The sequence below is a fragment of the Camelus bactrianus genome, chromosome 17 (genome assembly GCF_048773025.1).
Source record: "Camelus bactrianus isolate YW-2024 breed Bactrian camel chromosome 17, ASM4877302v1, whole genome shotgun sequence".
NCBI lineage: Eukaryota > Metazoa > Chordata > Mammalia > Artiodactyla > Camelidae > Camelus > Camelus bactrianus.
In genome coordinates, this window is record NC_133555.1 from 1,400,150 (window position 1) to 1,425,413 (window position 25,264).

The window sequence follows — 25,264 nt, forward strand, 5'->3', positions numbered from 1 at the left end:
CTTGCTGCGACGTGTTGGGCCTGTCCACTTCTCAGCCTGCAGAAGGAGCTGCCCGAGAGCCGCCTCCTGGGGAGAAACTCCCCGTGGGCTTGCGTGGTGGGTCATTCTTCGTGATGCAGTGGGAGAATGCAGTCTTTCACAATAGGCAGGTCGTGCTGCGGGCGCCTCTTAACCTCTGGGGCCTCCGTTCCCTTGTCTGTAAGACGAGCTCACTATTCGCTGTCTGGGTCTCCAGCAGGCGCTGTCTCCCTTCTGTGTGGCCGACGGTGAAGCGTGAGGTCTCCGCCACATGCTTGGGGGCTCTCTCTTGTCTCCCTTCTGTGTGGCCGAAGGTGAGCGTGAGGTCTCCGCCACATGCTTGGGGGCTCGCTCTCCCACGCAAGGGGCAGTGGGAGCAGAGATGAACACTTGTGCGTCCCACCTTGTGGGTGTTCAGCCTGAGCCCTGCATCCTGCAGAGATGCCCCGGGTGCTAGAAACGCTGCAGACACTGAGACGACCAGAAGGGGCGTCTGAGCGCGTCAGGCCCGGGGGCAGCCACCTGCTCAAGTCACAGACCTTCAATGAGCCTGTCCCGTGCTGGGAGCGCTGCCGCCAGGACAGACACCAAGGGTGAGAAGTCGGGTCCAAGACCGTCCACGGGCCTGGCCAGTAGGAGGCTGTTGCTGCCCTTGGCGAGGGCAGGAGAGAGGGGCAGGAGAGGGGAGAGCCACACTCAGCTCTGGGGGCAGCCTGACCCCCCGCTCCCCTGGAACCACTGTCCTGGGTTCGTGCCAGCCGGCCATCCACACTGCCGGCTCTGCCCAGCTCCAGCGGCTGCGGTGCGGGTTCTGCTCAGCTGCCCGTAGACCCAACCGCGGTGACAGGCCTGCCTCGCAGTCCCAGTGTTTCTTGTCCCCAACCTCAGCCTGTTTGTTTTGTGACCTTGGAGACGTCAAAAACCTCTGTTTCTTCATCCATAAAATTGAATGTAAAAATATTGACCTGCCTCGGAGGGTTTTTATGAAGAATAACTGACCCAGATGATGGTAAAGCTTCTTTGTTAATCAGAAAGGGCCAAACTGCTTAGCAAGCACGAACTTGAGTTTGAAAAATTGTTTGCTTGCTTGATGTATTCCTCCTCCCCTCCCCCGGGGGACCGTTCCTCCCTGCCCCAGAGCGCCTGGTGCCGGGGAGCCGGGAGGAGACTCTGCAGGCAGCCGGCCCTCACGGGAGCTGAGCTCCGGAGGGGGGGGGGGGGCTGGCCTGGTGGTCCCCAGCAGAAGGCCTCCCTGTCCCACTCAGTGGCGGCCCTCTCCCCCCCACTCAGCTTCTCTGTTGTCACCGTGAATGCACCGCCAGGGAGCCCTGGGGCTCTTGGCGAGCCTCAGCCCTGCTTCTCCCCTGCTGGAAAGGCTCCTTACCCAAGGGTGTCTGGAACCTCTAACCGCCCAGCCAGTGCTGCCCCCAGCGTAGATCTGGAGCTCCACGGGCCTTTGAGGAAGTGTAGACCCCAGGCCAGGCCGGGAACTCCCTGCAGCGGGGACGGCGACCCCTCATGAATGCCCGTGTGTGCTGAGGGCTCCTGTGTGCCAGGTGCTGTGCTGGGCACTGGAGGTGCAAATGGGAAAAATGAAATGAAAACAAAGCCTTCGCCTCGTGGAGGTTACGTCTCCTCCTGGAGAGACAGTCAGTGAGCAAATACATACATACACACCGGGGGAGGTGAGCGCCGTACAGAAAAAGAGGACAAGGGAAAGAAGACAGAGAAGATGAGGACGGCGGCCCAGTCCTTACTGCGGGGTCACTGATGAAGAGACGTTTGAGCAGAGACATGAAGGAAACGAGGGGATGAGAGAGGCCGTCTGAGAAGAGCGCCCCGTCAGGGGCCCTGGGGTCGGGGCCTAGCCTGTTCCGGGAGCGAGAAGGGACATTCGTGTGACTGGAGTGACGGGAGCGGGTGCGGTGGAGGGCAGTCCTAGCCAACCAAGCCAGAGCGATACCAGGGCCGCTTGTAGGGCCCTGGTCATTTTACAGGGCGAGTGGGAAGCCAAGGAGCAGCGGGGAAGCCGCGCTGTCCTGTCTCACACAGAGGCTCCCTGTGCAGAGCCCACTGCGGGAGATGGGGCGACCACCAAAGCCTGGTGGGCCTGGGCGTGGTGGAGGGAGGGGCTCGGGGGCCGGGCCTCTGCCGGAGGCAAGCCCACCAGGTCTCTGAGGAAGGCTGCAGGCTGGAGGGTGAGGGCCGGGACGGACCCCCAGTCTTCGCCCAGGCATCTGGAAACTCGGAGGTGGCGTTTCTGAGAAGGGCGGGGCTGGAGGGGGTGGGTCTCAGGAGCCGCCAGCTGGAGATGCTTCCCCGACAGCCCGGTGGAGAGTCCAGGAGGCAGTTAGTGTGGCAGTCTCGCCGGCCCAGCCTCACCAGCCCCGCACTCTGACCTCGGACCCCACCCCCCTGTGCTTTCTCCCGATGTCTCCTCTCGCCGTGAGGGGCTTTTCTTTTCCAAAACTCCCTTCCGATGGGCTGCACCGGCACTGAGCCTGCAGCAGCGGGCAGAACGTGCCCCTGTCTTCAGGATTTAGACGGGGAGATACACAGATCTGATAGACAGAAGTTAAGAAATCTGACAATGCCAGATGCTGGAGAAGACAGGTGTCCGCTGGGTGGAAGCGCACCTTGGCACTTTGTCTACCTGGCGGTGGTGGAGGGAGCGCTCACTCGCCCTGCGGCCCAGCAGCTCCTGCAGCGCCGTCCTCATGCCTGCACCAGGCAGGGTCCTGCGGGAGAGGGGGCTCACCACACCAGATCCAGCAGGAAACGGGGACGACCCGTGCTCGTGGATGGGAGACCGGGTGGGGGTCCGTCAGATGCGTGTTTAGAAAGCTGGCCTCGACGCGGGGCCGCGTGGGACGGGCTCACTGAGAGATGAGGTTCGGGTCCTACCTCACCGGGCAGACGCTGAGTGTGAGATAACATTCTCCACTTTCTGGGGGGTGCATTCCTGAAAGTCCTAGTTTCCCGTTGCCCTTACGGACCATTTCAGAGATGTTTTGTTTCTCTGTGATTGGTCTTGGCTGTGGCTTTGACACCGCGCTTCTCACTTTCTCGGCCCCCGGCCTCTTGTTGAGGTAGTTAATGGTCTTTAAACAAACACCTGAGTGTTAGGTGCTCCAGGAAAGGACTGCGCCCCTGCAGCTCCACACACCCTGTAGGCAGGGACGCCTACCGCCTGAAGGTCAGAAATCTCTTTAACATCTTATGATGGCAGATTTTCTGAGATCGATTGCGTGTTTCTCTGCCGCGTTAACCAGAGACCCTTAAACGTGATTTCGTCTCATCTCTGCGACGTGGATCTCAGAGGGACTTCCGTTCATTTTGTGACCATTTGTTGGAGACTTTTCTGTGCCCGTTCCTGCTTTGCCTGGGGCGGGTAGAGAGGCCTGCCAGTGTAGCCGTCCGTGTGATGGTTTAGAAACAGAGGAAAGAGCAGGTTGCTCCTTGCCTGCTACCCTCCTGGTGACTTTGGGCCCATGCCCCTCTCCAGCACTGTTTGCTTATTCCCCAGACTCCCCAGGCGTCTTCCAGCCCCAGGCCTTTGCACCTTCCAGTTCCTCTGTTTAGAACCGTCCTTCTCTGGGCCTTCCCACAGCAGGTTCTGTTGACCAGGTCTCAGCACGAGTCTTCCCTGACTTCGGGTCGCACAGCCGGACCCCCACCAGGCCCTCTCCAGCACATCACCCTGTGTTGTTCCCCAGAGCACGTCCTGTCTACAGCATACAAACTGTGTAGTTGTGTTAGTTATCTGTATTTGCACACGTAAATGTTACACATCAGTTTTGTTTGTGTTAATATAAATTTTGTTGATATGCTTGTGCTGTTGTTTCCGGAAGTTGAGCTCTTTGAAGGCACAGCTGGCCGTGCTCCCACTCCTAGGACAGTGCCTGGCACACGGCAGGCCCGAGTGAGTGACCTCGGGGAGCACTGCCCCGGGAGCCGGTGTGCGGGCAGCAGGCGGGCCCGGAGCACAGCTCGGGTGCAGACCTGGAGGGGCTGGGGCAGCACCAAGGAGCGAGGGCAAGCCTGCCGCCGGGAGTCTGGGCAGCCTTTCCAGAGCAGCAGCGCTTGTCCTGGGCTTTTGAGGCAGCCGGGCATAGCTTGGCAGGCGAGGAGCTGGAGGGGAGAGAGTTCCAGGGCGGAGCCTGGGGTCGGGCAGGACAGAAGGGGACCGGGGAGGTGTGGGATTTGGCTGCCGTGACCGCTGCCGTGCCCTGCCTGGGCGCCCTGTGGGCCTGGTGTCGTGTTTTCAGGGTGGGGCCTGTTCTGCGTGAAGAGTCCGACAGGCCCCGGAGCTGGTGCTGGCGGTACTGGGATGGGGGCTTCTCCGGCTGGAGCCCCCGCCCCACAAGGCTTGCAGGCTTCAGCGCCCTCTCTCTCCCTCGCTCCTACCAGGTGGTGAGGAAGGTGAAGTCCATGCAGATGTTCCGCACGCCCGTCACCTCCGCCATGCAGGGAGACCGGCTGGGCGTCTGTGTCACCCAGTTCGACCCCAAGCTGCTGGAGCGCGGCCTGGTGTGCGCGCCCGAGTCCCTGCACACTGTCCACGCGGCCCTCGTCTCCGTGGAGAAGATCCCATATTTCCGGGGGCCCCTGCAGACCAAGGCCAAGTTCCACATCACCGTGGGCCACGAGACGGTCATGGGCCGGGTGATGTTCTTCAGCCCTGCCCCCGACGACTTTGACCGCGAGCCGGTGCTGGACTCCTTTGACTTCTCCCGAGAATACCTCTTCCAGGAGCAGTACCTGTGCCCGGGCTCAGCGCCAGCCGCCACAGACAGCGGGGAGGCCGACCGGAAGGCGGGCCAGGCCCCCGAAGGCTGCTGCCCCCGGCAGCAGTGGGCCCTTGTGGAGTTTGAGAAGCCCGTCACCTGCCCTCGGCTGTGCCTGGTGATCGGCTCCAGGCTGGACGCAGACATCCACGCCAACGCGTGCCGGCTGGCCTTCCACGGCGTCCTGTTGCGCGGGCTGGAGGACCGGGGCTACGCCGAGAGCGTCCTGCCCACACTCAGGGTGTACAAGCTGAAGCACAAGCAGGGCGTCGTGGAGCGGGTAAGCGGAGGGTCCGGCCCGGGTTGGGGGGGTCCGCGGTGACAGACAGGAAGGCCTCGGAGCCCTGGTCCCGCGCCTGCGGCTTTTGGACAAGGAGACAGGCCGGGAGCGGGTGAGTGGCCTGAGTGCTCTCTGCCCGTTGGTCAGAGCCGGGCTGGCACCCAGGTGGGGCCCTTGCAGCCCCCACCCCTGGCCTGGCTGCCCTGCCATCCTCACATGAGCCGGGTTCAGAAGGAGCACTTGGCCTGGGCGCAAGCCAGTGCTGTCAGTCAGGGGCCTCCCTGGGCTCAGAGGGCAGCTGGGCCCTGCCTGTCACCCCAGGGCCAGGCCAGACTCCCGTGCCCTCGTGGGGTTGAGCTCCAGAGGTGAGGTGGCCGCCTTTCTGCCCCAAGCCAGCTTGTTGAGGGAGGGGGCCCAGCCGGTCAGTGCAGGCCAAGCCCATCCTCGGCCTGTGGGCACAGGAGTGGGGCTGATGGTGGCAGGGGTGCCAGAGAGCACAGGGCAGGCGGAGAATGACTGAGGGGGAGGGGAGGCTGCTGGCTTCTGGGGCACCTGAGGCTTGTCACCACTGGACATGGGCCCTGAGCTTGTGGGTGAGCCGGTCTGGTTTACAGGCCTGTCACTAGGGTGGACAGGTGTCATAGCCAGGGAGCCTGCACAGGGTCCCCGGATCCTGGGGCCACCGTCCCCCACTGGGCAGACCTCACTGTCCCGGCAGCTCTGTGTGGGGACCCAGGCCCCCTGCGCCCCAGATGAGTGGGTAGACCAGCACACAGACCTCGCCGTCCCTGTGGCTGGTTCCCCACCGTAGGCTCCTGCGGCTCAGGGATGATGGTGGGTAGTCCTGGGACCCGGCTGGGCTCAGCTGACCCAGAGCAGCAGTGCTGAGACCCCCGCGTCAGGCAGCTCGGGCTCCTAGAGGCGTCCTGGGTTGAGTCTCGGCAGGCCCCGTGGTTCTGTTCCTCACATAGCAGAGGAGGGTCGCCTGTCCCGGTCAGCCCTGAGTCAGCACAGGGCTCCGATGTGGGCTCCCAGGAGAAGGTGTCCAGGGCCTCGATGTCAGACACGCCAAGGTTTCCATCACTGACCCCTCCAGCCTCGCTGCCTCCCCTGGACCACAGCGTTTTCCTCTGGACATGCTCGTTGCAGACCCCCCCATCTCAGGATCCTCCCTGGGCACTCAGGCCCTGCCCCCTCCCTCCCCTGCCCTGACACCAAGACCCACCCTCAGTGGGGAGGTGAGAAGCCTCTTCCTTACCCACTCGCAGGTCCAGGCTCAGGACCCTCTGCCCCGTGGGCGCCTGCGTTGCTGCTGTGCATGGACTCTGGACTGGTCTGTGTCCCCCCACTGCCATTCACTGGGCGGGGACTATCCCTCCGCAAGCGTTGGCTTCCTTCTGCAGAGCAGCGGCATGCACCTTGGCCCCTGGGTCTCTGGGAGGCGTCGAGGGGTCGGCGGGCCTGTTCAGGGCTCCATCTGTCTTGGGCCAGCCCTCAGATGCTGACTGAAGATGACGGTGACAGAGGCAGTGCCCTCGTGGGCCTGCCGGGGTTATGAGCAGTGTGTGCAGTGTAGTTGTTCTCTGCTGAAATGTCTGTCCTGGAGAGCGTCCGGCTGCGTGTGCTCAGAGCTCTGCTCACCCCACATGGGCCCGTCAAGAATGGGGCTGTGGGTTTGTGAGCAGTATACGTACTGCCTCCTAAGGTGGTGGGGAGGGGCCAGGAGACAAAGTGACCCAGGCCCTGCCACCAGCCCAGGGCGTCGGGCCACCAGCCTTTTCTTGCTTTTCCACAGAGGGAGGTGACTGTGAAATGCTGGGGGGGCAGCCCTCAGCCCCTGCCCCCACTGCCCTCGCCCTCCCGCTGCTCTGCCTCGTCGCTCACTCTGAACGGCCAGGCTTCGTGGATACGGCTTCACTCGCTGGTGTCACCTCGAAGACTCTGGCCCGTGGGTCACATCCAAACAACCGGTCTTGCCTCAGATCTATCATCTGAAACAAGTTTATCTTCTCTGGTCGCTCTTTTTCAGCAGCTGCAAACATTGTTAAATTGTTACCGTCAGTGAATGGCTTTCCTAGCGTGGCTAACAAGTTGCCACTTGGAAACTTACTTTCTCGCTTTTTAGTGTGTGGGGAGATGTTGTGCTGTCGTGTTGAGGCTCACTGTTTCAAGGTTCCTCACTCTTCTGACCGCTGTTTTGCCGCGAGCTGTGAGCACTGCGATGCCCGGTACGCGCTGTTGTATTAGCGCAGCCAACGACAAACGTGCCTGCCGTGTATCCGATGAAATAACATTCCACACCCCACTGAGCCGTAAGAGCGTGCCATTCGAAGCCCACCGTCCTGCTCTGACCTGCAGAGTGGGCACTGGCAGCGAGTAAACTCCGAGGGAAGGGGCGGCGGGGGAGCGGCGTGCCGCCCCGCCGGTGCTGTGCCGCGGGCGCCCGGCGCCTGCTGCTCGGCCCGGGCCCCGGGGACTTTTGTTATGGGCTCTGAAACATCACGAAATAGTCTTCTTCCTTTGGTGTTTTTCAGCCCATTGAAGAATGTAAAAAACAGTCTTTGCTCAAAGACCAAACAAAAATGGATCACGGGCAGAACCGGGGCCTCTAGCTGCCCCCGATCTAAACGGTAATAAGACTTGGAGCAGAACGAGGGCCTGCAAGGGAAGCGCTGCGCGTGCTCTGATTCCTTGGGAGACGCTCCAGAGGGCTCGCGGGGCTGGGGAGAAGGGAAGTGAACGTTCTCCAGAGGACTAGCCTTCCTGGGGAAGGGCTGGGGAAGGAGCTGGGACCTGTGCAGGCCAGGCAGGCCCTGGAGTCCCATTTTCCAGGGAAAGTACAGACATATGTGTAAGATCAGGAACACAGAGAAAGGGGAAGACGTTATAGCTGGGGTGGAAAGGGTGGTAGAAATTCCACATACACAAGGGGAAAAACTGAATGAATTTGGTTAAACCAACAAAAACGAGGAAAACGAGAACATTGTTCATACGTAATAACAAAACCAGAAGGAACGAAGTCGAGTTTCAGTCATTATACAAATGTGAACGGCGGAATCTCCTATTTAGTTACAGAATGACAGTTGGATTAAAACATGACATCTGCTCAGTGTGGTTTGTAGGAAACACACTTGGAGTGACGAGCAAAGGTCAAGAGTGAAGTGAGGACAGAGAGACGTCAGCTGACCGTGAACAAAAGGAAAGCATGACTGGTTGAATTAATTTCAGAAAAGGAGGAATTTAAGATTGAAAGTTCTAACCCAGAAAAAGAGGGATGTCATGTAACGACAAAAGGCACAGTCCCGACCTGTACGGACCAAACACAAAAGCAAAACGTTCAGCAATAGTCGTTGGAAAAGCATTTGTGGGACACCTGTTGTGTGCGCTGTGTTCAGAGCTAGGGGTGCACGCCGTGACCCGGAAAGTCCCATCCACGCGGTGCCCGTGGCCACAGAGAAAGCCTGAGAGACTGTTGACAGTAGGAATCATGAGCCATTAAAATTAGAAATGAAGGCGAGAGGTGTGTGTGTGTGTGTAGTGGCAGGGGGGCGGGAGGTCCCGTTCATTCTTTCATACATTTTCTGCTTGGAAATTGGCAAGCAGTCCCTTGCTGCTCCCCTGGTCCAGGCGTTTCTCACGCTGTTACATAATGTTGAATCTCTTAGTAACAACATTTTCTCTCTTTTTCGGTTTTCTTGTGGTCTTTTGATTATATCACGGAGGAAGCTTCAGATTCTCTGGAAGGTGACTTTAACAGTCCTCTGTCACGTCTAACCTGCATTTTGAGCGACTAGAAGACAGGGCGAAGATTCAGACCCTTCCAGTAGCTAGAGTGTGTAACTAGGACTCGATGCAGTTTTTACATTGTATTTACTTTGACCAGTTAGCTTCCTCTGTTGTGTTTTCTCTTTAGAGAAGTGTGTAGTTTCCCTTTTAGGCATATGTATTTTTTTAATTAGGTAAGTAACAGTTCAAGCATGCGAAGATCTGGCAAAAATGATGAGGGACGCGGGTGTGTCAGCGCGGAGCCGGGCGCCACTGGGCCGGGTCCCCGGAGGCCCCGCCCCGCAGCCACTTGCAGAGTCAGACCCGCTTCTCTCAGTGAGCCGGGGCAGAGCCTCACAGAAAGCGCGTCTTCCTAGCGGAGGACAGACTCGGGCCTGCGTACACATCAGAGGGGTGTACTGGTCCGGGGGTGTGGGGGCTGCAGGGGCCGGGGAGGGGCAAGGAGCCCTGCCAGGGTGGGAGGAGGCGGTCTGGTCGGGAGAGCTTTAAGCCTCGAGCCCCATCACTGGTCAGACCTTGGGGTGGAGGGGGCAGTGGAGGAGGGCAGGTGCAGGGGCACCAAGGGCCGGGCAGAGGTCGACCCCGAGCAGGTTGGGGGTGGGAGGAGGCTGGGCTCCAGCAGCTTGTCCCGGAGAAGCTCTGGGTGGAGCTGGCTGTGTGCACGCACACAGTCCCCAGCCCCACCCCTGTCACCTGGCCTCTGCATGCCCAGTCCCTCCCGGAACCCAGCAGCCTGGGCCGGGTTGAGCAGCCTGGCCGTCACCAAGTCACTGACTCTGTGGGGCCCTGATTCCTCATTTGTAAAAATCACATGGAAAGAGGTGGGCAGATGAAGGCTCCACGCCCAGGACTCCCGCCTCGTGCCTCAGACATAGGGCCCCCTTTCCACCCCGCCCGCCACCCCACTGCCCTGGCAGCAGCGTGTGTAGCTCCGCCCAGATCACCTCCTGGAAAATGGAGGCGCTGTGCCAAGTCCCACTCGAATATCTTTCTAGGCCACCACGTTGGAGGTCTGCACCTCGGTGTGCACGGTGGGCCCTGGGCGTGGCCAGTGGGGAGGATGGCCAGCGTGCCGATCGGGGGCCGCCTGGAGGTGAGCAGAGGGCCAGGAAGGGCAGGTCTGCGGCTCCAGGCCCCACTGGATGGGCCCCTGCAGGCCGGACGTGCGAGTCTCCTCCCCCACCTCTCAGGGTGTGGAGGGCTGGAGGCGAGGCCTAAAGTGCGGGCACAGGGTGCCGGGCACAGTGCTGCTCCTATTGCTGCTGCCTGGCTTCCCAGGTGGGGGCGGGGGGCATGGCAGGAAGCTGGCACCTTTTTCTCCCCCGTGAGGGGGTCAGGCCAGGTGTGCTGGCCGTCCTGGGTCTGGGACCCACTGGCGCCGGACGGACGGGGAAGGCCTGAGGGCTGGGCCCGAGGAGCCTGCGGCATCGGCCCAACCAAGTGTAAACACGCAGGCGCCTCCAGGAGCGGCCGGCTTTGAAGTCTGACGCGCACTGCCTCCCCGCTCCGCCCGCCCCGCTCCACTGCTGATGGCCGGGGCACTTGGGAGCGTGCTGGCTGGGGGTGCGGGCTCCACGCTGCCCCTGGGCAGCAGTGCTGGGGTCCAGCCGGCCACGCGGCTGCCCCTTGCTCCCCAACTTGGCTCCCAGGCTGCTGGAGGAAACAGGTTCTTCCTGAAGCAGAGGCCAAGCAGGGTCAGCCCATGCTGTGCTGGCCCCGTCCAAACCCCCGGCCCGGGCCTCTCTCCTGCCTTCCAGACAGCCTCCAGCACGCTCCTTCAGCTGCTAGAATGCCTGGCAGCACTGTTCCCTTTTGGAAATTGTTTTTCCTTTTCATCTGTAGGCCCAGGGTCCAGGTGGCTGGACAAGGGGGAAGAGCTGGCTTGGATCCAATGTACCTAGTGGGTGCTGCTCAGCCTGGCCGCGGACCAGTCACACCCTGCCCCCTGACCTGTTTCTTTATTAATGGAGGTGTGCTGGGGCCTGGCGTGGTTACCGCTCAGCACAGTGCTGGCCTCCCTGTCTCTCGTGTGGGGGCGGTGCCCTGGGCCACCTCATCAGCACCCAAGTCGGGGGGGGGGGCAGAAATGGGGAGGCAGGCTCGTGGGGAGGGGTCGTGGGCTGCCCGGCTCGTCACTGTGGGCCAGGCGCCCGCTTGGTGCTGGGCAGGCCGGGTTCTGAGGAAGACGTCCTGGGGGCAGGCCCGGCTCATTCCTCCTCGAGTGGCGCCAGAGCCCGGCCGCCCTGGGCCTCCTCACGGGGCCCCGGAACTCCCTGGAAGGCTGTCTTCCTCCGGGGCTTGCGTCAGGGCTTACGGGGCACGAGCATGGCCGCCAGCACGCTCGGGTGTCAGAGATCTGGTCTCTTCTCCCAGCGACCTTGGAGGGGAACACGTGTGTCGGCGTCTGCAGGAGAGAGCACTGAGGCTGCAGGAGAGCTTGGTCTGCCCGGGCCCTGCGCTGGGGGAGGAAGGTGCTACCTTGGGAACTTGTTTCTTAGGCCTAAAAGGGTGGATGAGGCTGAACATCGTGGTCCCAGGACCCAGGGAGTTGTCAGTCCTGGCGGCTTGAAGTGCCCATTCTCAGCCTCATCCCTGGGCCAGGAAGCTCCTTGGCTCCCCGGTGGCTCCCTTCGCTGGCTCCATCCTCTGAGAGCCCCCAGGGCATCCTCCACAGGTTGGGTAACTCACCCTCGGCTCCTGGTGGTTCAAGGAGCCCCACTCAGGTGCTGCGTCCTCCTCCGCCTGAGCTTCTCCCAGCTTCACACTCTGCCCATCCAGGTTCTGGCCTCTGGGCCATTGTCCTGCCGCCGGGTCTCAGACGCTCTTGCCAGCACCAGCCCATTATCCTAACAGCAGCCTTGTCCGGAGGAGGAAACTGAGGTTCAGAGAAGCTCTGTGCCCAGGGTCGCAGACCTGGAAGAGGTGGGTCAGGACCGAAACCTGACGCCTTCTCTGCTCTCGGCCCTTCCCCCCAGCTGCGATTCACAGCCGCCTGCCCCCCTCTCCTCGGTGCCTCTGCTCCAGTTTGAATTAGAATAGTCGCTTCAGAACTTGGACGGCCCCCAAGTCTCATCACAGGAGCCGGCCCCGGAGAGACACACATGTAACAACATAATTACCTGAGCTGCAGCCCAGTCCCCACTCAAAGGCCGGGGACAGAGGACACTCACCTGGTGTGGAAGGACGTGAGGGCCCGGGCGCCCTGTGCAGCAGTGACTGCACTTTGGGAACTCGCCCTGCACAACGGAAGGCCTATAAACGAAGCAGATTATTCATGCATTCAGTGGAAGTTCCACTTAGAGACGTTACTGTAATGGGCTGGCCATGGTTCCACATCGCTCCCCAGGGCGGCCGCTGAGCAAATCCCACCTGCACTGCCTTTGGTTTGATGCCACAGTGAAAGCCTCCAGGTGGTCTCAGAAGGGTTCTCCTTGTGGGGTGTGCAGGTGTCTGAGCTCTGAGGCCTCTGCTCTGGCTGGAAGAGTCTGTCACATGGAGAAGAGCTCAACCATCGGGGCGCACACGTTCCAGAGATGGAGGGGGCCAGGCCACGCCATGTCGCACAGCCCTCTGCCTCTGACGCCTGGGACAGAGGCCACATCTGGTCCTCCCGGAGCTCTCAGAGGCGTGAGCCTCACTGTGTCCAGCGGGAAGGCCCCGTCCCTCTGACCAGGCGTTGTGAAGGGGGTTCCTGCCGAGACATCAGCTGGGGCTCTCATCGCCCCTCCTTCTGGAGGGGTGTGCTCTGGGGGAGCCGAAATGCACTGAGACTAGCTCCTGCCTTCCAGGACCCCCTCCAAGTGGGGGCAGCTGGTGCCAACAGGCGGCCGCTGTTCCGAGAGCCCCACATGCAGGCCCGCCGGCCCCCTCCCAGGGCAGCGCTTGGCGCAGGCAGCGCCGGAAAGAGTGTGTGGTCAGTGTCAGGACGGCTGCCCCACCCCCGCCGCCCCAGGTCTTGAGTGAGGTGTGGCTGGGGGCCCGGGGAGGGGCCTCGAGCCCAGCAGTGTGGCTGCAGAGCCGGGCTCTGGCCCGATGCACGAGCCGGGGCCTCCCCCAGGAGGAAGCGGAGGCTGCCAGGACCAAGCACTTCAGCTCTCTTGCGTCTAAAGGGACACTTCCCCCCGGGGGCCACTGCCACCTGGGGGGACAGCTATCTGCGGGAACACTCCTGCCTGGGGTGACACTCCTATCCAGGGGGACACTCCTGCCTGGGAGGACACTGCCGGCATTGCCCACTGGGGCCTCATGAGGTGGTCAGTCTTCCAGGCAGGTCATGGGCTCTGGGGCAGCTGGTGTCCCAGTCCGACCTGGCAAAGGCCGGGCCCACCGTCCTGCCCCGCAGGCCCCAGAGCATCCGGCTGTGTCACCTGCTGCTCCTGCCTCAGCCTGGCTCCTTCCAAACAGTCGGGTGGGACTTTGCCAGGGCCAAAGCTTCCGCTGTGCACCCCCCTCCGGCGAGGGCAGCCCACTCAGATCTGGTCCCTGAGCTCAGCCCTGACCTCTCCTCAGTGGTCGGGGACACCCCTTGCAGACAAGGGCGCTGTGAGGCCTCCCTGGGACCCGCTGGTGCCTCGGTCAGCATGAGCAGGGGCCTTGGCAGGGGTGGGGACTGGCGGGGCCAAGGGGCCGGGGATCGGGGGCTCGGAGGGCCACTCCTCCCAGCGACAGGCATTCTTAGCAACGAGGCTGAGCCCAGGACAGGCCTTTTATTATTTTCTTATTGAGGTGCAGTCAGTTCACAGTGTTGTGTCAGCTTCTGCCATGCATGAATATACATTTATTCACTTTCATATTCTTTTTCACCATAAGGTACTAAAAGATGTTGAATACATTTTCCTGTGCTGTACAGTATAAACTTGTTTATCTATTTTCTATATACCTGTCAGTATCTGCAAATCTTGAATTCCTAGTTTATCCCTTCCCAGCCCCCTCCCCCCTGGCAGCCACAAGTCTGTGTTCTATGCCTGTGAGTCTGTTTCTGTTTTATATTTAAGTTCATTTGTCTTTTTTTTTTTTTAGATTCCACATATGAGTGATCTTATATGGTATTTTTCTTTCTCTTTCTGGCTTACTTCACTTAGAATGACAATCTGCAAATGGCATTATTTTATCATTTTTTATGGCCGAGTAGTATTCCATTGTATAAATATACCACATCTTTTTTATCCAGTCATCTGTTGATGGACATTTAGGTTGCTTCCATGTCTTGGCTATTGTAAATAGTGCTGCTATGAACATTGCAGGTGTCATCCTGAAGTAGGGTTCTCTCTGGATATATGCCCAGGAGCAGGATTACTGGGTCATATGGCAAGTGTATTTTCAGTCTTTTGAGGAATCTCCATACTGTTTTCCATAACGGCTACACCAAACTGCATTCCCACCAGCAGTGTAGGAGGGTTCCCTTTTCTCCACAGCCTCTCCAGCATTTGTCATTTGTGGACTTTTGAATGATGGCCATTCTGACTGGTGTGAGGTGATACCTCATCGTAGTTTTGATTTGCATTTCTCTGATAATTAGTGACATTGAGCATTTTTTCATGTGCCTATTGGTCATTCGTATTTCTTCCTTGGAGAATTGCTTGTTTAGGTCTTCTGCCCATTTTTGGATTGGGTTGTTTGTTTTTTTGTTATTAAGTCGTATGAGCTGCATATATATTCTGGAGATCAAGGCTTTGTCAGTTTCATTGTTGGCAAAAATTTTCTCCCATTCCATAGGTTGTCGTTTTGTTTTGCTCATGGTTTCCTTTGCTGTGCAGAAGCTTGTAAGTTTCATTAGGTCCCATTTGTTTATTCTTGCTTTTATTTCTATTGCCTGGGTGGACTGCCCTAGGAGGGCATTTCTGAGATGTATGTGAGATAATGTTTTGCCTACATTTTCTTCTAGGAGGTTTATTGTATCTTGTCTTACGTTTAAGTCTTTGATCCATTTTGAGTTTATTTTTGTGTATGGAGTGAGGGAGTGTTCTAGCTTCATTGATTTACATGCTGCTGTCCAGTTTTCCCAACACCATTTGCTGAAGAGACTGTCTTCATTCCATTGTATATTCTTGCCTCCTTTGTCGAAGATTAGTTGACCAAAAGTTTGTGGGTTCATTTCTGGGCTGCCTGTTCTGTTCCATTGGTCCATGTGTCTGGTTTTGTGCCAGCACCATGCTGTCAGGACTGTTAGAATGGCTCGTCCAGAACCATCGGTCAGCTCAGCCAAAGTTCTGACACCTGCTGGAACAGGCTTGGGCAGAGCCCCACATGCAGGCCATTCTGGCTGGTGTGTGGTTGGGCGTCCCCAGAAAGCGACAGGGCCACCCTTGGCCATTTGGGGCTGGCAACATCTGCTCACTCGGACTCCCCTGTCACGTGGGTCAGGTCAGAGGAGCCGCCTCCATTCAGTTCACCCTGCAGCCTTGCTGGACACCCCCTGGGAGGGAGCAGGGACACCCACAGACGGGGCGGGGCCGGGGGCAGAAGGCAGAGGGGATCCCTGCACATCCTGAGGACGGGAGGAGGCGTTCTGTGTGGGAACGAGGCTGAGCTATAAAGGGCTGTGCAAGTGGAAATGATTATTCTTATCATTGCTTGTATCCGATTCATCCATCACTGGGGAGAGGAGGAATGCGGGTACCTTTTATCTGGTGCTATGAATCAAATAGAATAGGATGTGCTTTTCCAAAAGGTTTTAGGGTAAATGGGACAGTCTCTGCTTTTCAAAACAATCCATCTGGGCCCCCGGCCAAACCTTGGCACCTTGGGCAGAAGCCGGACCTTCTGAGCTTTACCCACAGAGTCCCCCAACGCCCCACTGCTGGCAGCACCTCCAGCCTCCACGCAGCTGCTCACACTGTTGCCTGCTCGGACCCCACCCGGCCAGCACACGGGGCCTCCCCAGTGTCTCTTGTGGCCCCCATGTGGGACCTGGTGGAGCACAGACCCTGCTCCGAAATAGCAGTGACTCTGAGGAAGAAACTCCGTCAGCCCCTCTGCACACTGCGCCCACACGCCCCTCACTCCCTCTCTTCACACGGAGGCCCAGCACCTTCTGGCACAGGCCCTGGAGAGGAGCCAGGCGGGGCAGGCAAAGCCACCCAACTCTGCAGCGCCTCTGCTTCCCCATCTGTAAAGTGGGAAGGAGGGCCTCCCACACACTGCTGTTCTGGGCTGAGTGTGTCCATCCGACCAAGTGGTCACAGCCGGCCTGGATGCAGCCCAGGCCCACAGGTGTCGGTGGTGGTGGTGGTGACGAGGAGGGGTTACCACCACCGCTCCAGGGCCTTCCGTCACCCATGAGATGGGCACACCACCTGGGCGGGTGCGGCGCGGCCTATGCCAGCACTAATCTCTCTTCTCCGGGGCTGGGCGCGGGAACAGGTGATGGATGACTACAGCGTGATCGGCCGCTCCCTGTTCAAAAAGGAGACCAACATCCAGCTCTTCGTGGGGCTCAAGGTGCACCTGTCCACTGGGGAGCAGGGTGTCATTGACAGTGCCTTCGGCCAGAGTGGCAAGTTTAAGGTCCACATCCCAGGTGAGTGCGGTCCTTTCCTCCTGCTCAGGGGATCCGGGCAGGGCACGGAGAGCTGGCGGAGACACGCCCAGATGGTGCCCCTTGGCTCTGGGTTCTAGGCCCGCCTGTGCGGGTGCTCCGGGCTCAGCCCACATGGCGTTGCAGGTTCTGGTCCCACTGGCTTTGGCTGGAGACTGGTGTGGGTCCTGGAGGCCCCTGGCTTGGACTCGGCACTTCACGTGGTCCGTGTGCAGGGAAGATAACAGTGCTGCTCTGACAGGCGGTTTGGGGGCACGGCTGATGAGGGAGACCACCAAGGGCTGGCACGCTGCCCTGGTCACCGTCGGGTTTCCCAGGATGCAAGTTGTCACCTTCTTTCCAACCCGGCGGACTCTGAGCCTCCTGCTTGGTCTTGTTCCTGACAGGGTCTAGGTGTGTGTTTGCTGCTGGATGCAGGCCCCTGGGTTTCCTTAGCTCCACCCTGTCACTCGTCACACCTCCACCCCAACGTCCTGAGGTCCTGCTGCGCCAGGCATGCTGCCGTGGTCGTGGTTGTAGGGGTGGGACAAAGCAAACTGTGCAGGAGGTATGGACAGCGGCAGCCAGGGAGACCTCTGGGAGGAGGTGACTGCTGAGTAGGGGGCAATCAGAGGGACGGAGGGGGCCCCGCGGGTACCAGGAGAGAGGCGCTCTGCAGAGGGAGTGAGGCTGTGCACAGCCCGGCCCGAGGACGGGCTGTAGTGGGGGCATTGCTGAGCAGGAGGGCGGGGGACATGGGGGCCCTGCTGAGCGCCTGGCAGCAGGAAAGGCCGAGGCCCTTCCATCAGCAGATCTGTGTGACGCGCGCGTCAGGACCGTCTTCACGCGCGGCGAGCCCCGTAACCGCCTGCCTTCACGTCCGCGTGTTGCCATGCCGCTCGGAGCTGAGCTGTGGGACAGGGTTTGGCTCCGTGAGGGATGGAAAGCCATGGGGCAGTTTGCTTCTGGTTAACGAGGGGGTCCTGGAGTGCAGCCCCTCCAGGGACTCTGCAGGCAGGGGGTCGCCAGCCCCCTGCGAGACCTCCTTCCAGAGCCTGGCCCAACCCTTGCCTCGGAATCCTCCCTCTGGCCCTGCTTGAGGGAGGGCGGTGGTCCCCAGGACCTGCTTCCCTGCAGTACTTGCTGTGGGACTGCGCCCCGAGGCCCCCACTGAGCCCCCTCACAGAGGAGGTGCCCCGTCACGGATGAGGTGCACCCCTGGGGGGGCCTCTGGCCATGATACCGGGCTTCAGGCTCCTGTCCCATCCTCTCCACTGTCCCTCAGATGCTCCTGGTCGTCACCTCGGCCAAACTGAGGCCCACGGTGCCCTGTTCTTGGCCCCAGGGAGCACACGCAGGCCAGTGTCCAGACCTCAGTCCCCAGGGCCCTGGCCCACACCTGTGGGGCCCTCCGGGCACTTGGTGGGGGTGAGAACCACGCTGCCGGGAAGGAGGGGCGCAGCCTGGAGCACTCAGCCCCCAGGCCCCAGGGCCCTGCCTGCTGGTCCAGACCCGCAGGTGGGGGGCATCTTCAGGGTGGACGCATCCTGCTGACCTCCCCGTGGCTCCCCTTCCTCTTGCCCCAGGCGAACTCAGGGCTGGGGAGGAGGCCTGTTTGGGGCCCTGGGTGCTGGGGTGGGAGAACGGGGGGCGGGGGACGTGGTGACGCTGCTTCAGTCAACTCGAGTTCACATTCCTGTCTTAGGTCAGTGTTGCCTTTTTAATAGGTCTGCTTCCTGTTTGTGGCTTTTAAGCTTTTTATTAAATATAACTGGTTAGATTCCTTCATCCCTCCCACCCGACTTCCCACCCCCTGCTCGTCTTTTCCGGCCATCCCTCCCTTAAAGAACCGCTCTTAACCTTTTTGAAGTGCTAATTGTGAAGGAATCTTCAGGACCCAGAGACACGCAGTGCCAGGTGGAGGAGGGGTGGGGTTGAGCCGGAGGCCTGGGGAGGCCGGGGTCTTGGTGCTGCGCACGTTAGGCTCCGGGAGCAGGGAGCAGCCGGGGCTGTCCGGCCCGCAGACCGTGGATGGGGCCGCCTTCAAATGCAGCTTATGGGCCTCCTGCTCACTCTGCAGGGTGGCCTGGCCAGGAGTCCTCTGGGTGTCTCCCCAGCCCCTGCCCCCAGGCCTAGGTGCTCTGCGGCCTCTCACCTCGGATGGCAAGGCCGACAGGGCCAAGCAGATGTAGAAGAGGCCAGTGGCAGGCGACAGGGAGTGGAGGGGACTGTGGGGGCCTGGGAACACGGGCTTCAGGTTCGCGAGTCCAGGCTGAGTGTGGTGGTAAGGAAACAGCGTCCTATGGAGCCGCAGACTCTGGCTTCTGAGACAAGGGTCCTGGCACTCGGTCCATTGCTTCCCCAGAAGATGCTCTTAGAAAGCAGAGGGGCTGGAAGGGCAGTCCCATCCTGACCCCTGAGGAGCCTTCCCAGAAAGTCTCGGGGGGTCTCAAATTTGGAGAGCCCCACATTTACACAGCTGTTCCCTTCAAAACAGTGTCCTCTGCTTGTGAGGCCTGGGAGGCTGGAGGCCCCACGAGAGGAGTTAGGGCGGCGCTGCTGGTTGCGAGGGTAGTGGAGGACATTGCCAGCAGAGAAGAGGCTCCTCCAGGCAGACCTCCTCCTGTCTGCGTCGCAGCATCACTGGCCCCCGAGCGCTGCCTGTGCGCCATGCGCGTGGTCTCAGGGCTGGTCTCATTGTCTCCATCCCTGGGGCGCTGGAGAGCAGAGGGGCCTGGTGTGCAGCTCCCGCCAGCCCCACGAGTCCCACTTGGCAGGGGAAACGAGCTCCATGGCGACTTCCAGCCAGAGATAGTCAGGTGGGGACACCGGTGACCTGGCCCTCGTGACAGCTGTGAGTCGCTCCCAGGACTGCTGGAGGGGACATTTCGGGGCCTCACCACCCTCATCCAGCGACCACACGACTCCCAGGAGGTGAACTGGCACAGGGCCGAGCGTCCTGCCGACGGTCACCTGGGAAAAGCCTGGAGCAGCAACTGGGAACCACGGCCACGGTGAAGGCCGCGTCACACCGGGCCTACCCTCCTGCGACTCAGTCTTGCCGTGGGGCATCCAGATCCTCAGCCAAAGCCTAAATCGGACCCCAGGTCCTGTCCTCCTTCCCAAAGCCGCCTCCTCCCTCCCACAGCGGTGCGCTGTGCTGTGCGCGCCTGCCCCACACCCGCTGCCCAGCCTCTCTGCTCGGGCACCTACCCGTCTCTTGGTTTTCTGCTTTGAAAAGAATCGGAACACAAAGTTGCATACGCCAAGTGGCTGAGCACGTAAAAGGAAGCTTTTGCAGAGAACAGAGAAGAAGTCGAGTGAAAATATTGATGATGGGCTGAGAGTTCTAGCCTGTTTGTTTTTCTTTAACGTGCAGATTTCATTGCCTGAGCCTTGTGAGGCCCTTCTCCCAAGACGGCATCCGCACGTCTGGCCCAAAGCCAAGACCCTCTGTGCCAGGCCCGTGCTGAGCCCTGAAGCCGAGCCCAGACCCGGGCCTGTCCTCGGCCGCTTGGTCCCCAGGCGGGTCTCTGTGTCACAGGAGGCAGCTCCCTCCCCGCCTCAGGCCGGGTGTGGAGGAGGTCCGACCGAGAGGCTGCAGGAGAGGGAACCGAGGACTAGGGGGCGTCTCAGATCCTGGAAGGGTGAGTCACCCTTCACTAGACCCGGGACAGCCTGAGCCCCGAGGGGCAGGGCCGTGTTGGATCTGTGCAGCTGCCTCCGAGGGCCAGCACCATCCCAGGAAGCAGGCCATCTGGCGCCCCCAGCCAGCGGGCGGCTCAGAAGGAGGCAGGGGGCCTGGTGAGGGGCCCAGGGTGGGCTGGCCGGGCTCACTCCAGGTAGTGGGGGGCCACCAAGGGTGTGTGGGCAAAGGAGGCCAGGATCTGAAGTGTTGGAGGCTGGTGCTGGCTCTAAGGCCTGGGGCCGTGACCCACCCCTGGGGTCCACAGCGGGCCCTGGGAAGCCTCAGGTTGGCCTCTCTCGTCCCCACCCCAGGCCGGCTGCTGGTCCAGCTGCCTTCGCCCCTCCAGCCTGTCCCACGTCAGCCCTGCAGGGGCCTGAAGCCTTGTCAGGCAGCGGCCCAAGGTGAGGGTGGACCTCCCCGGGCGCTTACGGGCACCCTGCCGGGTTCTGTCCCCAGCGGCCGAGGAGACTCCAGAAAGCGGCTCAGATGGGAGAAAAGCGGCTGACGAGAGGTGAGGGGTGAAAGCTGAGGTTTCAGAAAACCCCAGCACAGTGGGAACAAGCCATCCGTCTCTCTCACTGGCATTGGAGCCCGGCCAAGGCCTCGGTGGGTCTTGGCCCCACGTCTGTGGGGCGGCAGCTCTGAAACCGAAGCCAGAAACAGCCAGCTGCTGCCCCCACCCGCTGCCTCTCCTGGAGGCCATCCTGACGGAGGAGGACCTTTCAGACAGCACTCTGGGGTGTCTTTTTCCCCCCAAAAGAATGGCCAACCTCCTCCCCTTTCGGCCACTGAAGCATTTCAAAGCAATTGTAAAAATTATATGAACTCCATCGAAGAACTGTTACAACAATGTTTATACCCAGTATTTGAAACAAAGACAATGATATTATAAATAATTGTAGATGATGAAGATAGGCAGGAAAAACTAACATCATTAAAAGAATTTTACAAGACGGACCGTTCACAAAGATGGATGGAGTAACACAATACGTTAAAAAATATCTGCAATTAACATAAACACAGCGCAGTGGACAGAAACCATCTGCCGGCAGGCCTCACCCTGGGCACATTCCCATGTCATCCGCCGGGCGATGCCAGGGGCCCCGGGAAGAGGCCGGCTGGGGGCGTGTGCCCAGCATGGCCTGGGACCCCGTTAGAAGGAAGTCCACCAACACACAGGAACCAGGGACTGAGGGAGTGCCTTCTTGGGGTCACAGAGCTCCCCTTCCCTGACCTGGGTGAGGTCAGCCCCGTCTGTGTCACTGCTCTTGGATGCCGCGCTGTTCCCTTGACAGCTGCGGCGGGCAGCCTGTGGCCTCTGACACTTGTCGGGCACATGGCCAGTGGCGGTGCCAAGGGCCTGGGCACGCCAGCCCGGCCAGCTCTCGTGGCAGCCGGGCATCTTTGTCCCTGGGGCAGACCGCCCACAGCTCGGTGGGTTCCTGGTGCCTCCTTCTCCTTTAACCAGTATCTGATTTTCTAAATATAAATTAATAAAGTTTTCTTTTCATCTTGGAAAACTTTGGCCACACAGAACAGAACAGACACCCCAAAACCAACAAGATGGAACAGACGTGACCGTTCTGTCCTGTGCCTCCCCCTCCCCCAGCCACGAGAGCCCTGCAGACAAAGTGGGAGCACGCCCCCCTCCCCGGGCCCTGGCTCTCCCTGCGCAGGCTGTGTTGTCGTGTGACCCAGTGTCCCCGAACTTGGTCCCGCGCTGGCCCAAGGGTCGCTGGGGCGCTGGCTGCTTCGGTTTCAGAGCCTGCCGCACAGTCAGCATCCTGGCTGACCCCTCTGCCTGCGTGTTGCCCCACAGCCTGCGCACCTGCCACCTGTCAGAGCGTCGGGGCGGCGTGGGAGCACTTCCCTGGGCATCTCCCACGTCTGGTCCTGGACATGCGTGTCTGCAGGTGGGACAAGGACCTGCTGCCTCCCTCGCTTCCCGTTTCTTGCCATCTGAAGGCTGCAGTCATTGGATTTCAGAGCAGCTTGCCCTCAGCCTGGTTTCTTGGAGGCCCGGGACCAACCCTAAATATCAGGCGCCTGCAGGAGTCCTTCCAGCCTCCCCAGAGAGCAGAGCTGGGTGAAGGGGAACCTGGGCCCCTGGTCTGCTCTGTGTGATCTCTGCTGGCGGCCACTTCCCGTCTGTAACGTGGCATCAGCGTGGGCTGGGACCGACCTTCCTGCGCCCCCGGGCAGTCACGTCACAGGTGTGGAGTCTGTCGCGGTGCCTTCAGGAAGGGGGTACGTGCAGACGTGTGGACACAGCTGCGTGAGCTTGTCAGTGAGCCTTCCTCCGCCTGCCTGCTCATCTCTGCTGTTGTTGGGGGGGGGGTGCCTGGAAACTGGCCCCTGGGCTGGGCCTTGCCACAGGCACTGGGTGATTTCTCTGGGCAAGACGGGCAGCTTGAGGCCACTGGGGACCTTGGAGGGGCCGCCTGCCCCAGCTCTGGAGCTCACGTCCAGCTCCTTCATGTGCTGCACCCTCGGTTCAGGCCAGGGACTTGGGGGCAGGAGAAGTCGCTGCCCTCCTGCCCTCCGGGGTTCCACATCTCCAGAGAGCTGGGCACTAGGAAGAAAGCAGGCAGGTGACAGGAAGCGCACAGTTCCCTGGGGTCTAGATGAACCCGGGGCACTTTTGAGAAAGCCGCATGGTGGCAAAACCTGGCTCATGACTCAGAGTTCACTAGGGTGGCCGGAGGGTGTGTGCAAAGGCCCTGTGGCTGGGCCCAGGGCAGGGTAAGTGGTAGAACGTGCAGTGGGAGAGTTCGGTGGGGCCAGTTGCACCTCGGCCTGGTGTGGACTTCATCCACAACCTCGGGACAGGAGAAGCCATAAGAGCCAGGCCTGAGCTTGTGTCTCTGAGGCCACTGCCTGGGTCACCTTAGGCAGATCTCTCAGTTTCTTCTTCTGAAACGGGGGTCCTAACATCCACCTCCCAGATTATGAAGAGTAACAACTCCTGTAGCCTTCAGTCTCAGGCTCTCAGGGCTGCCAGAGGACAGACAAGCTGCCTTCAAACTCCTGGACCTTGAGGTGACTTGCCTGAGAACAGGGGGCCACATGGCCCTGCAAGCCGGGTCCGCAGGAGGCCCTGGAGTGTTGCCTGCCGAGGGCAGACACTGCGGCCACCAGCCAGAGCACACGGCGTGGGGGGAGGGCACAAGCCCACCGCCCAGGTGTGGCCCGCTGGTCCGGGGCAGAGACAGGCGACGCCGGCTCCGCCCTCCCCCGCGGCCCGAGCCCACCTGAAGGGGCCCTGGGCCAGTGGGGCTGTGTGGGCCATGGGCCTGTGCGTCCCCAGGTGCGTGCCCGTCGGTGTGTCTGTGCCCGTGAGTGTGAGTGTCTGTGTGTGTGTCTTCACAGAAGGGAGGTGAGTGGGAGGCCAGCTTCCTGCCGGGGCAGTTGTAAAACATTCATAAACCTTTTATGGGACTTGCCACCCTTCCAGATAAATATTTTTCGATTTTATGGGCTTGTTTTAGGGCCCTAAGCTTAATCATGGCTTTGTAGCTGCCTTTAAAAAAAATTAAATATTGTTTTGGCAGAGGGAGCCCCTCCCCCAGCCCCGCCAAAGGCAGCTCTCTGGGCCCATAAATTCCCACCACTCTCAACTCTTGCCCTCTCTCCCTTCGTGCCCTCGTGGCCACACTCTGGTGAACCTGAGGAAAGAGAAGGGAGGGAGAGAGAAGGAAAAGTAACTCCCGTTTCCCACTGCCCGCCCCAGCCTAGTGCAGCTCACGGTGTCCAGGGAAGGAAGCAGCCCGGGGCGCCCGCACGGCCCTCCCCGCCGTGCCAGCGCCTTCCTGCCCGCGCGGGGCAGGTCGTGAGTGAAGCTCCCTCCTGTGCTCTGCCTCAGATCCTCAGCCACTCCTTCCTGCCTTTGAGGCCTCAGACGGGCCTCCCTGAGCACCCCCCCAGGGACCACCCGCCCGGACTCAGTGCCTCTCTCTGTCACTCTGCTCTGCCTCCTTCACAGCACACATGGCTCCCAGAAACCTTCTCCTCCCTGCATGGCTTGTGAGCCTGTCCCCCTGGCGGACACAGCCCACACGCTGCTGTGGTCCCCACACCTTGATCGGGGCCTAGGGCACTCAGGTGTCCGGCGTGTGCTGTGACGTGTGCCTGGTGGACACCCTGGGGGCGGTGACTGAAGTGTGACAGAGGTCCATGCATCTCAGACCTTGCTCTGTGCCGGACACTGTCCTCAGTGCTTCCGTCCTGTTGACTCCCGTGGGCCTTCTGATCGCCCCACAGAGTAAGTTCTGCTGCTGCCCCACTTTCGGGATGAGGAGACTGAGGCCCAGAGTCAGATGCCTTGCATGAAGCCACACAGCTGAGCTGAGCCATCCCTGGATCTTGGCTGTTCCACTTGATTCCTGGTGGAGAACACGAGGGAGAGCACGTGCCCTTCTGGGCGCCGCAGCCCGGCCCAAGCCCTGCCCAGCAGCCACAGCCAGCACTCGTGCCAGGCCCTGGGCCAGAGACCCCGCGCCAGGGGCAGGCTGAGGCTCGGGGCTCGCACTGCCGGCTGCCAACTCAGGTGCCTTCAGGAACAGCAGGGGACAGAAGTAGGGGAGCCACACGGCGCACCCCTCCCTCTGCTGCAGAGTGGGGGCCTGAGGACGGGCCCTCCGGCTTTTCAGGACTAACTAGAAATGCAGAATTGCGTGTCCAGTGTCCTGCGTTTGAAGGTGAGTCATTCAAGTATTTCAGCGATGCTGTGAAGGCTGCTTCCACCCCCAGGCTGGTGCTTTTCTTTTGTCTCTGATGAGAGTGTGAGCCCCAGGAAGGAGGCCCCCAACACGTCTGCCTGTGGGCGCAGAGAAGCAGCCGCCCAGCCTAGCTAGGAAGGAGGCCTTCTTAGAGGAGGCAGCACTGAGCTCAGCCTTGAAGGAGGGTCTGTTCATGCACCCTCACTGCCCCCAGCCACACTGGAGACCACACCTGGACCCCCTGACAGGTGGAGAGGGGGTGACAGGTGGGCTCCGGGTGCCGACCCCAGCTCAGTCTCCTCGGGGCCCTGTGTGCCCCAGGCTGGTGCGAGGGCGCCGAGACGGGGAAGGGGCGGGGGTCCAGCCCTCTCCCCGGGGCTCAGCCCGTGGTGCTGTCTGCCAGCTCCTGGTTTCCTTCACCTGTTGGGTCCGCCTCGCCCTCCCAGCCCTGCTGCCACACCCAAGGACCAC

General features: G+C 60.7%; 1 protein-coding gene across 5 annotated transcripts in view; it reads left to right on the plus strand.

Annotated features, from left to right (window-relative positions):
* EEFSEC (eukaryotic elongation factor, selenocysteine-tRNA specific) overlaps positions 1–25,264 on the plus strand; it is a 146,241-nt gene that overhangs the window by 111,108 nt on the left and 9,869 nt on the right. For 3 of the 5 annotated variants that reach the window (XM_074344179.1, XM_074344182.1, XM_074344181.1), the window contains exons 5-6: positions 4,429–5,085; positions 16,234–16,390. In XM_074344179.1, the coding sequence (XP_074200280.1) occupies positions 4,429–5,085; positions 16,234–16,390 (814 nt within the window). Of the gene's footprint in view, positions 1–4,428; positions 5,086–16,233; positions 16,391–19,766; positions 21,029–24,335; positions 24,773–25,264 lie in introns of those variants that run through there. The other 2 variants (XR_012499785.1, XM_074344180.1) reach the window with 2 other exon arrangements.